This window comes from Pelophylax lessonae, assembly GCF_965119305.1.
Source record: "Pelophylax lessonae genome assembly, chromosome: 4".
Lineage (NCBI taxonomy): Eukaryota > Metazoa > Chordata > Amphibia > Anura > Ranidae > Pelophylax > Pelophylax lessonae.
In genome coordinates this window covers 413663273-413680032 of record NC_138771.1, presented here as the reverse complement: position 1 = coordinate 413680032, position 16760 = coordinate 413663273, and the positions used below count along the sequence as shown (strand labels likewise).

Sequence of the window (16760 nt, the reverse complement as noted above, 5' to 3'; positions counted from 1 at the left end):
CTCTATGTATAATCTGAGGCTGTTCACTTCACTGGGTATATGTGAGGGTTTACATCTACTTTAAAGTGTATTTCTTCCCAAAAAAAATTGCATTTGTAAAACCATTGCACAAATTACGTGTGACATAAAAAGAAAATTGCAGTGATTGCCATTTTTATTCCCTAGGGTCTCTGTTAAAAAATGTATAATGTTTGGGGTTGATAATTTATTTTTTAGCAAAAAAAAAAAAAAATACTGATTTAAACTTGTAACAAGAAGTGCCATAAAAAGCCTGGTTGGCAAGTGGTTAAAGGGGGCTTCCAGATTTCCATAAGCCCCCCACCTGCTAGGGTTGTGGGGAAGAGGCCCTTGTCCTCATTAACATTGGGACAAAGTGCTTTGCTGGGGGGGTCGCCCTGGCAAGGTACCCCCCATGTTGAGAGCATTTGGCCTGGTATGATTCAGATGGGGAAGCTGCATGTGCATCCTCTACTTTCCTGGCCAAGCAAGCTGCATGCTCAGATTAAGTATCTGCTATGCATTTTATGGGGACTTCTGCCTGGAGCCCCCCTGAAAATTTGCAATTATATTTAAACAGCAGTGCTTTCTGTACATCACAGAGGTTTGTCCCTTCAAATACAGGATGAGGGCATCCCCCCAGGCATGTTATTTTAGGGCAATTACCATTTTTAATATTTTAATTTATGCATTTAAAAAACCACTGCTCCTCGATTAATTGGATTTTGTAAAATATCTCTTGCATTGGGCAGTCTCCCTCTCCCCATGCTATTTTTTGTCACCCCTTGCCTATTAGCCTAGAAAATTGGCATTTTTAATTTTACAGATTCTACTCCCAATTTTTTTTTAATGCGGTTTTGCATACAAACTCTGTTGAAGTTCGCTGAACCTTCCTAGAACCAAGACAGTTTGGCTTATCCTTATTCATGAAATCCATAATGCCCTCCATTTAATAAATTGATGTAGTAGGAAGATATTGTTGATGGGTTGTAAGTTGAGGTGTTGATGAATACTTGACGACAACAGTGTTTTATTTTATCATAATTTAAGTGGTTATTAATAAAATTAAATATTTTAACAGTATCCAACACAGGTATACATTCTGACACGGTAAAAGTTCCATATTGTTGTTTTGGTTTTTTTGCTTTGGTTATATGCTATATTTATCTTGTGGTACATTGGATAAGAATCTGGCATCCGTATTTAGAATTGTTCATATAATATACTTTTGCGTAAGTTTCCATATGGTTTTTGTTCAACAGAAATTTGCCTTTTAAATTCTCTGTAAAGTGCTGCAATAATATATATATATATATATATATATATATATATATATATATATATATTTTTTTTTTTTTTTATATATATTTGTGATATGTAAATAGTAAATAACCAGTAATGTTTGATTAGACAAATTAATTCATTCTGGAAAATGAAACTTGTCCCTGCATGCATTCTTAATATCCTTAAGACTAGAGAAGTAAAACTATAATTAGAGAAGAACAAACTTTCCAATTCCTAGCATAGATATACTATTTACTTACACATTAGAATATATGAGAGGTCTTGAGTAAATGTCAGCTCAGTAGGAATCACTTGCCTATCTTTCAAAAGGAACCTGTGAGGTTTCTTCCCTCCGAAACAACTCTTAATTTTTAAGTGACTGCAAATTAAAAAACCCAGTTACTATTAGCTACCAAACGTGACAGGTGGCCTCACTGGCCTATAGTGGCCAGCAGAGAGGAAGTGAAGCCAGGAGTCTATGCTATTTTCAGCTCAAACCTGGGGATCCTAGGATGAAGTGAAGATCATCTAAGGATGTGAGGAAATACCTAAATGTCTTACTGTAATCATAAGGAGTTGTAAAAACACACACATTTGTCCTTTAATATTTTAATATAATCAGTTGGTACACATTAGTACACTTTGTATGTCTGTTTCAGTTCACTTATTACTAATTGTAAAATAAGTATTTATTTAAAGTTTTACTAATTGTAGGAACAAGTGGCAACCTTAACTTTTAGTGCAGTATATCGTGATATAGTGTTGCTTTGTAAAGTGGTGCTTTGTAAAGGATAATAATGTATTAAAAGATTGGTCATCATGTGAATCTAAATATGACAGCTAATCTTCATATTCTTTTACGTTACAGTAAAACCAACAGTAATTCATACAGACATGTATGTTAATAGCATTGGACCAGTGAATGCTATCAATATGGTGAGTGAAGCATATTTATCTATTACATTTAATTGTATTTATGATCAGTTTTATTGTCTTATAAGTCTTATTTGTAGAAGGGCCATTACATATAAACTCCACCCAATCCTGACATTTTTTGTTGAGTCACACTCCAGATTCTCATAACATTTAGGGACAAAATTTTCCATGGGATATAAGATAGGGATTTAACCTAGTCCATCCAAACCTGAGATATAAACACTTGGGTTAGAGCTGGCTTTTTTCATTAAAGGTTTTATCGAACACTGTGCTATTATACAATTTCAGTTAAAGTGTAGCAGTTATATTATTAGGGTAATGGGTTAATAATTAGGGGTAACTGTTATTTTAAAATATTCTTCATTAACCTACACCAATTTTTCTCATCAAATAGTAAAATAAAAATGCAGTCACACAAATGAGTTTTATTACCATGGCCTGCCCAGAACCAGGTAGTGTTTAAATAGCAAAGAGTTCTGGCAGGTCTGTGACAAGTAAAAGTGCTTTCTTAGCCAGAGGGAATAATGGCTGTATGTAGTAAATGGTATAAATGGACATGCTCCTCTATGGCCAGCCTGTCATAAGTGATCACAGGGCTTCTGGGTCATTGCATGATGTTGCTGCAGGTCAGAGCAGTCAGGAGATCAGTTCTTGAAATCTGTATTGGTATATTAGAATTTGATGTGGATGTTGAAGGGTGGGATATGAGGTTTATATGTAATTTAGTTATATATGTAATATTAAATATATCAAATGTACATAAAGATCGAAATATTAAAATAAAAATAAATACTTACATTGTATTCAATACTAAAATCATGAATAGGTGAATTGACCTGGGTTCAATTTGCAGGATATTCCTCAAACTCATTGAAAATTCTCAAAAGAGCACACTTTAATCTAAACCCCATTGAAGTCTATTGAGAGGGGTAAATCTTGAAAATCAATTCTAGCCACTTTCAAGTTCTAATAGGCAAGACATTGTCAAACAAAGGGAATTGGGAGCTGGGTATTGCCATAAGGGACATATACCAATACATAAAAAAAAAAAATGCATGTCAGCTGGGAGAGGTTTCTTCACTTGCGACTTTGAGAGCAACATGGAAAAAACACCATGTTCGGGAGCTGTAAGCCTTAGGTGGAGATGGAACATTACAATTTCCACGAAATGTGTCATTGACACTGTATTCTGACATCACATATTTTGCATGTGTAAAATTAACTTGGTTTAAATACAGCCTAATCTGAATAATTTAAACTTAAAAAAGGTAATTTTGGCTGTAACACCTGTTTTTTTAGCATGCAGTAATAGGCCTGAGTTGAGTGGTAGAAGTAAATACCACAAATTATAACAACATATCTAAACACCATAAAAAGGTTTACTAATAAATAAAGATAAAGCCCTCGGCTATGTACCAATTAGCCATTGGCAAAAGTTTAAAAGTATAGCTTGTGATCTTTTTTCACAATAACCCAGTGTAAGTTTACTAAAAATGTCAAAACACAGTCCACAAAAACACTTAAAAACCACAACCCAATATACCAGAGGCAAGGCAGTTTCTATCAGTGGCGGCTGGTGCTCAAAATTTTTGGGGGGGCGCAAAAAGAAAAATGTAATAGGTATTGCTTTGTGCCAAAAAACGCAGTAAAAAAATTGCGTGACTTTGAAGCTGTGCCCCCTTCAATGCAATGAACACTGTGCTGTGCCCCCTTCAATGCAATAAACACTGTGCTGTGCCCCCTTTAATGCAATAAACACTGTGCCCCCTTCAATGCAATGAACACTGTGCTGTGCCCCCTTCAATGCAATGAACACTGTGCTGTGCCCCCTTCAATGCAATAAACACTGTGCTGTGCCCCCTTCAATGCAATAAACACTGTGCTGTGCCCCCTTCAATGCAATAAACACTGTGCCCCCTTCAATGCAATGAACACTGTGCTGTGCCCCCTTTAATGCAATGAACACTGTGCTGTGCCCCCTTCAATGCAATGAACACTGTGCTGTGCCCCCTTCAATGCAATAAACACTGTGCTGTGCCCCCTTCAATGCAATAAACACTGTGCCGTGCCCCCTTCAATGCAATTAACACTGTGCTGTGCCCCCTTCAATGCAATGAACACTGTGCTGTGCCCCCTTCAATGCAATGAACACTGTGCTGTGCCCCCTTCAATGCAATGAACACTGTGCCCCCTTCAATGCAATGAACACTGTGCTGTGCCCCCTTCAATGCAATAAACACTGTGCTGTGCCCCCTTCAATGCAATAAACACTGTGCTGTGCCCCCTTCAATGCAATGAACACTGTGCTGTGCCCCCTTCAATGCAATGAACACTGTGCTGTGCCCCCTTCAATGCAATAAACACTGTGCTGTGCCCCCTTCAATGCAATGAACACTGTGCTGTGCCCCCACAATGCAGAGTTCAGCGTGCATGCCCCTTTCAATGCAGAGCGCCACAGCATTGTCCCCAATCACTGCAGAGCGCCACAGCATTGTCCCCAATGATTGCAGAGTGCCCACAGCATTGTCCCCCAATGATTGCAGAGTGCCACAGCATTTTACCCCAATGATTGCAGAGTGCCCACAGCATTGTACCCCAATGATTGCAGAGTGCCACAGAATTGTACCCCAATGATTGCAGAGTGCCACTGAATTGTACCCCAATGATTGCAGAGTGCCCACAGCATTGTACCCCAATGATTGCAGAGTGCCACAGAATTGTACCCCAATGATTGCAGAGTGCCCACAGCATTGTACCCCAATGATTGCAGAGTGCCACAGAATTGTACCCCAATGATTGCAGAGTGCCCACAGCATTGTACCCCAAAGATTGCAGAGTGCCACAGAATTGTACCCCAATGATTGCAGAGTGCCACAGCATTGTACCCCAATAAATGCAGAGTGCCCACAGCATTGTACCCCAATGATTGCAGAGTGCTCACAGCATTGTACCCCAATGATTGCAGAGTGCCACAGAATTGTACCCCAATGATTGCAGAGTGCCACAGAATTGTACCCCAATGATTGCAGAGTGCCCATAGCATTGTACCCCAATAAATGCAGAGTGCCCACAGAATTGTACCCCAATGATTGCAGAGTGCCCACAGCATTGTACCCCAATAAATGCAGAGTGCCCACAGCATTGTACCCCAATAAATGCAGAGTGCCCACAGCATTGTACCCCAATGATTGCAGAGTGCCCACAGCATTGTACCCCAATAAATGCAGAGTGCCCACAGCATTGTACCCCAATAAATGCAGAGTGCCCACAGCAATGTCCCCCAATCAATGCAGAGACCAGCGTGCGTGCTCCCTTCAATTTAATGCACTTACCTGGCGGTGGCAGCGGGTTCTTCCCTCCTAGATCCAGTCCGTCCTCTCTGCGGCGGCGGCAGCGGGAAGGTGAGCGGCTTCTCCCTCGTCCTCCGAGCGGCGGTGACGGTGAGTGACTGACTCACGCACCGGCACCGCCCCCATTGGGATCGGATGTCCTGGATGATGATTGGTCCAGGCTGGAGACTGGACCAATCACAGCCAGGATATCAGAAAGTGGGGGTGTCCAATCGCAAAGACTTGCGCTCGGGTTACGCCCCCAGAAGGCAGCCGATCGGCGCCTCTTCTGGGACGTAAACCCCACCCCCTCTAGCCACCACTTCCATTACAGAGGCCGGCGAATCCAATTTTTTTTTTGTAAAACTTTATTTTTTCGCTTTGTCATTTTTTTTTCTTTTTTTTTCTTTTTTTTAGGGGTAGGGGGGCGGCGCCCTGGCGCCCCCTATGCATGGGCCGCCACTGTTTTTTTATCCTGAATTAAAATATAACGTGCTGTATTTCAGAGACATTAGCCACACATTTAGTACAGTGACTGAAGAGTACGTAAGCTGCTTGATTGGGTTGTAAAAAGGTGATACAAGCCAATTTTTTGATTAATTAAAATGAAAGTGTATTATTTCAGACTACAGCGAGAAAAATTGACAGACTCAATACACATAAGTAGTTTTACCAGGCCACAATTTAAAAGTAAAAAAGGGGGAGTCAGCACTATACACCTCAAAACAGCTGCTTGCAATTAAGTGATATACTCAAAAATGTTGTGACAAATGATAAAATGAAATTGCAGTGCTAAAATACATATAAATGACAGTTCATAAAGTTCCAAAAGGGTGTATATAGTTCCAAAAGGTAATACAATTAAAATAAAGTAATTTCATAAAGTGGATCCACTAATTTCCCAGAGAACCAGAGAGCTTCACTCACCAGATGTCCAGGCTGCCCAATTAAGTGCAACAAAACTGCATGTGACTTTAACTTCCTGAGATGATTGGAACCTCCTTGGGGTACCTGAAACTCCAAGTATACCAAAAAAAAAAAGGGCCATATAGTGTAATCCTGTATAACTCTGCAGTGAATACCACCACCCATTGGGCAGTGTCACTCAAAACAAGATGTGAACCACCGTGAAAGACGTCACCACCAACACAGCCTTCCTCTGGATCAACTGCTGGTATAGGATTGTGTATATGGGATTGTATGGTTGGGTTTTCTTTACTGTTTTTTGTTTTTTAATTGGTTGAGCCAGATGGACTTTTTTCAACCTGGCTAACTATGTAACTTTGTAACAGTGGCCTCTACCACATGTAATGTACTTTCACCCTTACATATGCTGTCAGATCACTGCACAGCAAACAAAGCTTGTGTGAATAGAGGATACAGGTGTCTCTAATGTTTTTCCAGAAGGCTCAAGGGGACACAGCTCATGCTTCCATTATCCATTTATTATAATACCAGCAAATAAAAGCATAACATGCGCGTCATACAGTATATGGTAAAAACACATTTTAATAAAATTATTTGCAAATAAATAAGCATAAAATCACAAAGTAACACAAAAGAACCATCAGCACTCAAATCTATCACCACCACTGGGATCTCTGACGTGACATGTCTAGGTACTCTACGTGCATTTTACACTAGAGTTTAGCGACAACAGCTGAAAAAAATTGTACAGACTCCATAGACAGTATAGAAACAGTTAGTGTAAGCCACACTTTAAAAAGGACATTCCTAAAATAAATGCATATATAACAGGGAAAAGGAAGAAATATTGTACAGACTTCACAGACAGCGTTGCAGCCGACGGGGTGGGTCACATTTTAAAAATGACACATAGTGTGCAGTTTTTTTAGCCCACTGATGCTGGTCAGTTATCAGGAAGGATACTGATTCCAGCTGACACCGGTACTAGATTTCACAGGTACTGATTCTGTCTGATAGTGATAAGGGCACTGGTCCTGGCTAACACTGGTTCTAGATTTCACTGGTACTGGATATTGGCACATGTGCTGCTGGCGATCAGGACATTGGTTCATGTGTTGCTGGCCATGCTCCATGCAACTTTTCAGGACAAAAATCCACATTAAAGTGTACATTTTTCACAAGAAAATGAATGAACATTTTGCATTCTCTATAAACAATATTTAAACATTATTTTAAAGCCAAATTTGCAAAATGACACACCACATGCAGCTTTGCAGACCAAAAATTGTGAATAAAGTGTATATTTTTCACAGAATAAAGAAGGAATATTGTACAGAATGCATAAACAGTAGGGATGATCGAACGGTTCGGGTCGACCATCGGTTCAACCCGAACATTGACTGTTCGAGGTTCGGCCGAATTCCGAACTTTTTGCTGAAAAAGTTCGGAATTCGGCAACCAGAACCGACCAAAATGCAATGGGACAGGAACTGGGCTTTAAAAGCCCGTGATTGGACCAGAACCATCAGTAAATGCCAATTGAGGGGGCAGGAGAATGCTAGGAATGTGATTGGAGTGACTAGGGGGTCCAGAGGCCAATCATTAGTGAATATGCCCCCCAGTATATAAGATAGCCCCGCCAAATCTCTACCATTTTAATACAGGGCTGTGGAAGAGAGTGGAAGCAGTTCTGTTACTTCTGCTTCAAAGTGTCATTTAGCAATTATTAGTGTGAGGAAAGAGATATCTAGTGTAGTTGGGGTACTATTTTCCACTATAGTTAGATTTAATAATCTAGTTTCTGTAGGGAAAGTGTTAAGTGTAATGGACCGTAGTGTAGTGTAGGGTTAACTGACTCTGACTGCTATGGCAGGGTGACAAAACCCTTCCATGTCAGGGTGACCGCTATAGAGAAAAGATTGTTTCTCTTAGGTCACTTATATCTCATTCATGGCCCAAATTCTAGGGTCCTTGTGCAGGCGCCTTAACCCTGAATGAGCCCATTTGTCAGAAATTACTCACAGCAGAGGAGCCTGAATTATTGGTCTCACTGAGAACAACAGTGTACTCAATGATTTCACTTCATTCACCAGGTGGAAGCATGAAATGTATCCCTGGAAACCTCCCCTATGTCTTCCTATCCCTCACCACTTTCATCTGAACACTCTTCCTCCTGATGCTCCTCTTCTGCTTATGCCCAGTAGTGAAAGAATCCTGCTGGCCCTAAGTCATCAGGAATTCCTCCTCTTCCTTCTTCTATTGTGCCCCCATCTTGCTGCAGCATATCCTGAAAGCCAGGGTACCTAACTAGGAACTGCTACACCACCATAGGGAAAAAATCAGGTTGTTGTTGTCACCCATGACCTTGCCTGGTATAGGATCACATAGTGACCCACCAGTTTTAGAAGGGCCAACCAAATCTCTGTCCCAGTGTGGCACATGTCCCCCAGGCATACCAGCTAAAAAGCAGCATCATAGTAGCATAGTTTTACCTGGCCTGTTGCATAGGATCTTGGTGGTTTGTGGTGGTTTGAGGGGGACTGGTAGCTCTAAAAAGTTACCCAATGAGGCTCTTGAAGAGAAAGGGGTTGACATAACTGAGCTGTCACCATCACCAAGGTGCATAACATGGGGTAGCACCAGCTCCAGTGGTGTATCCCAATCTGAATCCTTATCAGCCAGCAGAAAATTAACATACTGTAGTGTGCTGCAAAGAAAATGTAATGTCCCTGTGCATGCTTGATGGACTATGTGTCCGGAAGTCTAGAAAAAACAGAGACATTAGCTTGCATATGCTGGAGGAGAGTTTGGATGACCCTCTGAGTGGAAAAACGTCAGCTGAGTACCTGTCATTGTGGTTCTGCAGAGGCCACAAAATTGTAGAAGGGGCAAATTGAACAGGATGGAACAGAAGCAGCTGTAAAGCAAGTCATTTTGACAAAATGGTATCTAAATGTTGGACATGAAGGTGATTGAGTGACAATTTTTTTCTTCTAATCCCGAGGTTGGGTAAGTGACACCTGTCTGTTGTAAGGATGCTGCTGGATATGGTGTGGTGGGCTTAGGAGGTTTATAGTGAGGTTGAAGTCCTTTGTCAGACTTACACTACATTGCTTGATGCAGCAGATGCAAATGGAGGTTTTTGTGGAGTAAAGTGGGGGTGGAAAAGGAGGAGCAAGGAAGAGTGGGAATAATTGTGTCTTCTTATGCATGTGGTACCAATTTAACTGATGCACTCTTGATACTCTATATGGAGCAACCTAAGGGGTAACGGTGCCCTGCACCCATGGAGCGTTGCCATCTGGCCAAATCGGAACGGCTGCCTCCTCCACGTATCTGCAATCTGTCCCTGCCCTTGGATAAAAAAATGACATACTGTTGTTGTGCCTCTTCCTCACTTTCCTCTTTTACAATTTCTGACACCCAGGTACAGTCTGCAGCTTCATCTTTCACACCCTTTTCATTGTTTGAGACCATTTGGCAGAAAGCTGCATCTGCAGGACAATATCATTTTTTTCCCCTTGTCCCCTCTCCCTGCAATGGTGTTCTCTTCCTCCACATCCAATAACAAGAATTCTTGAGACTCATGATGTGCTGAAATATTTCAGCCATCTCCTCCATGCAAGTTTTCGAGGCAACTGTGGTATTAGCTGGTGAGGAAGGAGTGGGCCTCATTTGCAGCTGCTAGGGAAAATACACTGTTCTGTGCCTAGGAGAGTTAGAATTAGCAGCTTTGGCAAAATTGAATTAAGGCTGTGGTGCTTTGATGCATGTAGCAATGTTGTGATTTGATGTATTAAACTGTACCACACAAGTATACGGCAATGTGCTGCAATCAAAGGGCAACTGTGTCTGTCTATATCCAAAGCACTAAACTACAAGCACAAAATACTACACCCATCAATAAAATACTAAACCTCAAACCTATATTTTTTTGCCTTTCTAACCTAACTGAAATTTAAAAAGAAACAGGAAATCATGAAATATAAAAAAAATCCCTAATAAGAAAAGACAGAAAAACTGAAAGGGGGCCCCAGCAGCTAAATTGCAATGGAAGTTGTTTATCAAACACAAAATCATAGTCTTAGAGCCGGTTCACATTAGCGCGACTTGTCAGGCGACTTGTCAGCCTGACAAGTCGCGCTCCCTCGCAGTCCATTGACCGCTACAGGACCCATTCTAATAGGAGCGACACAAGTCGCTCCGACTTAGAAAAAGGGTCCTGTACTATTTTGGGGGCGACCTCGGAGCGACTTGCATAGACTTCCATTATGTGAAGTCCCTGCAAGTCGCTCCAAAGTCGTAGTGCAATGTAATGCACAAGTCGCCCCCGAAGTAGTAAGGAGTCGTGTCGCCTCAGTGTGAACCGGCACTTAAAAGAACTGTTGTGTCTATTAACTATGTTCACGCAACAGTGGGTACACAATATTATCAAACCCTAACACGCTGAAATTCACTGTTAGGTATCTTGGGGAGTACAGACTTTGTCACACACCACACACAATTCACTGTAATATTTTAAAACAAAACACCATTTTAAAAAGTACTGTGTATAGCACAGACTATCAGCAATGTATAACAGCAACGCTCACTCACAAACAACATTCAAAAAAATGGAATCACTCTCCACTCATAAAGGCTCTTGCTGCTTCCATTTCATCTCTCCCCTCACTCCACAAGGACCTCTATCTGCATCCACTGCGATATCTGCTGCATCAAGAAAAGCACCTCCGGCAGCACCCAATACCATCTTGGCAAATATGCTTGCTCCTATTGCAGCTTGTGATGTCTGCCCCTTTTAGCGGCTAATGGCTTATTCTGCTCTACAGTGGCAGGTGCCTAGCTACCATTTTTTTCACCAAAAATTTTATTCCTGTCCTTTTCCAGTATGTGGAAGCTAATTTCTTCATGACACTAAACAACACTGTCAGTGGCAAGGGCCAAATGACACAGACACATAGTCCATCAAGCATGGGCAGGGGCATTTATGTTTATCCCGTCCAATATAGACAGATGGTCCTACACATACTATTAGCCTCTAGAACACTAATTCTGCACAGATGGCGGTCTCTGGACATACCTAGCTTCTCCGAGGTAGTCAAAACTGTTAACGATAATTACAGTCTGGAAAGATCCCTGGCATTCAATTCCCTCTCATTTCCGAAGTTCAGGAAAGCGTGGCAACATTTGAACTATTCTCTCTGATTATTGGGTGATGTTGTATGGGGGAGGAGAGCGCTGTTCCCACAGCAATTATGTTCCCACTGGGAGCTGCGGGGATGGTGTAGCTCTCTCTTCCTGTACGTCCTACAGAATGGACTTGTCGTTTGACCTGTTATATTTTGTTTCATTGCATACTTTTATCTGTATATGTCGGAACCCCCCCCCCCCTTTTTCCCCTCCCCCCCCTCTATTTGTATTTTTTATTTACATGCTGTTATATTGTATTCAATACCTACACTGTTTATTTTCCTGTATGTTGTTAAACCTTCAATAAAAAACAATATTAAAAAAAAAAAAAAAAAAAAGCATGGGCAGGGACATTCCATTTCCGATAAAGAATAGAGAACATTTGGGGTGCAGATTACGTAGCCGACCACACTGCAATTTACTGTAATCATGTGGGAAGCCACAGCTCTGTAAAACACAGGTTAGCAGCACTTTAAAATAGCAACTATCTCTCCAGGCAAACTGCACTCTGTCAGTTGTCCTTATGTGTTCCAAATATCACACAGACTGAGAAAGGCTGCTGGAAATCCTGACTGATAGGGAGAGGGCTGGCACATAGGAAAACCCCCATTAATGACATTTCTAATCCACCTGGCTACAGTTCATAAGCCAGGAAGTGCATGATCAGTAAGTGGTTGCTGTGGCAGTAAGTAATCATATTAGCTTGTGGTTTTCCTGAACTGTGAATTACTTGAGTTTGGGTCAAACCCATGGTCTTTCCCAAAACCAAAGTTCATGCCTAACTAAAAGAAAAAAACTTTACGTTGATCTAGATTCAACTGACAGGAATGAAATGTGTATAAATAATGTCATGGGTCACCAGAACAAATAAGGTGAATCTCTCCAGTAGGAACACAGACAGCAATAAAAACCTGACAGAGGTTCTAATTCTTCACTACTATACTGTACTTAGTATTTTTGCCTCACACCGTGCCTCCTGTGATCTATAAACATAATGTTTGATAAGGGGCCATTGATATTAGTATTCAAGGATGTTAAGATTCTTTTTGTTTGAGAGCTGGTTCACACCACAAAAACACGTCCAGTTCGTTTTACCACATAAAAAGTATATAGAAAGTGCAGCGCTAAAAACAAATAATAACGTGGATATAAATTACTCAAATTTACAAATACTGAGCACGCTCAGCACACCAGCCTTTTCAGCCACCTGCTGCTTAGCGCTGACGGACCCGACCGACATTTTTCCTGTTTAACAGTCATCAATTGAATGGGAGCTTTCTTCTTCTTGCGAGTGCATGCTGAAGCATCCGAGGTTGCAGCACTGCTTTGGAGACCCACCTTATACCATATGAGCCTGGTTGACCCAATTACTATACGGTAGTTTGGGTCCAGTTGTTCTGGTGAGCGCCTACAATTTTTCCCTGTTGGTGTTGGGATCTGGCATATACTGTGATCACGCACATCACCATTTGCACTTGGGAATTATTTTGTGTTCACCTTCTCTTTATTATGTATTTGTACATTTGAGTGATTTATATTCACTTTATTATTTGTTTTTAGTGCTGCACTTTCTATATACTTTTTATATTTTGTCAACTATTTTGTCAGTTGAGTGTGCCAGCTGCTTGTCTTATTGATAGCGCAGTATATTACACTTTTTTCTTATCGTTTTACCACATTCCAGTACAGTCCAGTCTGGGAATAATGCAGCATCTTCTACTTTTTTTCTGAAGCTGGAACTTAGCGCACTGGTATGAACTATGCCATTGGAAACCATGTAACCTACTTTCCATGCATTTTTGATGCAGAAAAAAAGGCACTGGACTGCATGTGGTGTGAACGCGAGCTCTAGCCTCTTCCTCTAGTGTTCTCATAAATTATTTAGCACATTTTTACCTGTTTTTTTTGTTTTTTTAACACCAGTTTAAACTGAGATGGGTTGTTTTGCAATTCAACCCTATCTGAAAAATAATAATTAATGATTATATTCCCTAGTGAAGAGAATTAATGACTGAAAAGCATGTCTCCCCAGTTACACAGTCATCCCCAACAACAGAACAGCCACAGCTTTTGGTAATCGGGCAGATCAGAGCAAATCAGTTGTTTTACTGACATTGGCTATTTACAATATGTTGCCAGGGAGGAAGTACAATCAGGTGAAATGGTTTCTGCATTTCAGGACATTGTAGCTTTGCATGCTTCAGAGACATTTAGTAAATCTTTTACTTTGAAGGAGTAAAGCATATCCTAAAAAAGAAGCACTGACAGTTAATATGTGCACATGTAAATTTCAGAATTTTCTCTACAGCAAATCAAACAATGCAGTCAACCACTGCTTGTTAAACTATAGCAATTCCCTGTGACTATTCGTTTGCTTTGGCAAGAGATCAAAACCATGGATACAAATCACTTTGAACTGTATTTTATATATAGCGAGAAAGAGAGTCAGCAAAGAGTATTTATCATGCTGATGTTCTTATCGAAGACAAGGCTGATCTTTGCATTTTTATGCGCTTTGCTGCATCATTATTAATTGCAGCTCTGTGGTGTAGGTAAACAGAGTGGTGCTGTATTTGGATGCAGTGTAGAAACTGGACTCTAGAAAAGTTTTCCTCATGGACCTTGCATTCATAAGTCAATTTAGGTTCTACTACAGTAGTTTTACGATGAAAACCATTTACTCATAATCACCTCTACCAAAGAAATTGGATATCCAATAGATGTCAATTTATGGATGCATGTCATATTTCAGCAGATATGGTGTGGTAGAGTTTTACTGGCTGGCACTATTGCTCTGTAAAAAGAAATGAGCTTGGGGAAAATGTATTTATAAGTAACAAACGGGCTAGATTTTCATCACTTTTTTTTGTAAACTGGACATGTCCTTGTTTTTTTCTGGTCCTGATCTTTAAATATCATGATAACATCTAAATAAACATTTAGAAGATGTCTGTTCCTAGTGATGATGGAAAAAATGTGAGTCCAAAAATGATAAAGGGAAACTATGCCTAATGCCAAAATCAGCTTTGGTGACAACAACATAGTAAATTCCAGCCATTCAAGTGTGTTTACATTAAATACAAGTACATTATGCACTCAATTAAACAAAAATAAAGTCAAATGCTTTGTATTTACAACTGATAATGTTAATATATTTTGCCTTTAAAATCATTGTAGGTGTTAACTTTGAGTTCAATTTTCTTCACTCACATACTTTATATCTACGTCCATTACCAGCATGCACTCATTGAGTAGGGATGCACCGATACCAGTTTTTTTAAACCAAGTACGAGAACCAATACTATTCCTCAAGTACTCGCCGATACCAATTATTGATACCTATTTTTAGTGTCATCTGACAGTTTTTTTTTAGACTAATGAAAAATTATTACTGTTTCTTTATTATTAGGAAGAAATGTAAGGCCCCTTTCAAAAGAACGATCCAATCAGATCCGCTTGTCAGTTTTTTAGGCGGATTTGATCGGATCCCCCATTCATCCCTATGGGGCAGCGGATGCTGACACCCGCTGACATCCGCATCCGATCCTATCCGTGAAATCCAGACGGATGGAAACCCTATTTTCCATCCATCCAGGTGATCGGATCGAATGGGATCGGATGAGAGTGAACAAGCGGTCCGCTCTCATCCCATCCCCCATAGAGAGCAGTGGGGCTCTGACACCTCCCTCTCCGCACACAGTGCAGAGACGGAGCTGTCATCCGCCTGCTCAGCGGGGATCGGCAGAGCAGAGAACGGACCGCAGCAGGCAGCGCAGCATGTGAAAGGAGCCTAACTCAAAAGACGTTATAAAACAAAACATTTTTATTTGCTTGTCACAAAGTTGTGAAAGCTCACATTTCACAGAACATGTTTAAATTATTATATAAATGTCAATGACATGAAAACATCACAAGTCCACAACCAAATGCAGTACAGTTAGTTAAAAAATGTTTAAGCATGAGGAGCAAGAACTGTACCTCAAAAGACATTTTAAAAGATGTATTTTCTATTTTTTATTATATTACTATTATTTATTATTACATTTAAAAAAAAAAAACATTTTCATGTGATTGCTTCTAGTTCAACTTCTTACAAATTTGTGAAAGAAACACATTTCACAGAAAAAAATTATGTTCTTTCCAGGATGCCAAGAATGTTAGCAGTAAGGCCTCATGCACAATGCAACTCAAAGCATCTGCTCCTTCAGGCATTGGAGCTGGTTTGAGCTTTTACTCTGCCTGTTGATTCCCCTCCATGTTAGCCTATATGTCCATGCACACTACAGGTGTTTATAGGAGTTTAGTGGCAGGGGAGTTTAGAGGCAGAAAAAAAAAATCCAAAGAACAAACATTGTATATTTTTTTTCTGCCTGTAAATTCCCCTGCCACTAAATTGCTAAAAACACCTATAGTGTGCATGGCCATGTACACATAGGCTAACATGAAGGGGAGTTAACAGGCAGAGGAAAAGCCCAAAACAGCTCAAAAACCTGTAGGAGCAGCTGCTTTGAGCTACAGTGTGCAACTCTGTACATGATCCCTTACAGTAACCCAAAACATGAGGTTTGTCCGAACGAGGCACAGTGAGCTCTCCAAGATATGCTTCCAATTGTATGGTAGCAGCTGTGGGAGCACTGTTCTCAAATGTAGATGAATAATCAGATTCTTGAAAAACACTGTCCAGACTGGTACCTGGCTGGTGGTCAGTGTCTTTGCCTTTTGGAAGCTGGATTCTCAAGCATCTCAGGTGTAGCCCTCAGTTCAGATATTTAGATAAATAAATTAAAGTGGTTTGGCTCAAGGTTTTTTTTACCTTCAGGAATTCTGTGCATGTGAAAGTAAAAAACAAAACAAAACCAAAAACCTTCTGTGTGCAGCACCCCCTCCCCCAAGCCACCCTAATTCTTACCTGAGATTCCTCTTGATCCAGCGATGTTCACGAGAGCTGAGCTTCTCTGGGGGTCTCATTCCTCATTGGCTGCAAGCACAGCCAGTGATCCAATGAAAAGAGAATGGAGGGTGGTGCCAAGCCACAATTCTATATGTCTTAACCACTTAAGCCCCGGAAGATTTTACCCCCTTCCTGACCAGGCCCTA

At 40.6% G+C, this 16760-nt stretch overlaps 1 protein-coding gene across 2 annotated transcripts in view; it reads left to right on the top strand.

Moving 5' to 3' along the window:
• Positions 1–16760, top strand: part of GABRG2 (gamma-aminobutyric acid type A receptor subunit gamma2) — a 309240-nt gene that overhangs the window by 150267 nt on the left and 142213 nt on the right. Inside the window, exon 3 of one of the 2 annotated variants that reach the window (XM_082256751.1) lies at positions 2150–2217. The exons of the other annotated variant lie outside the window; for it this stretch is intronic. Within the exon in view, the coding sequence (XP_082112877.1) occupies positions 2150–2217 (68 nt within the window). The remainder of the gene's footprint in view (positions 1–2149; positions 2218–16760) is intronic. 2 annotated transcript variants of the gene reach the window in all.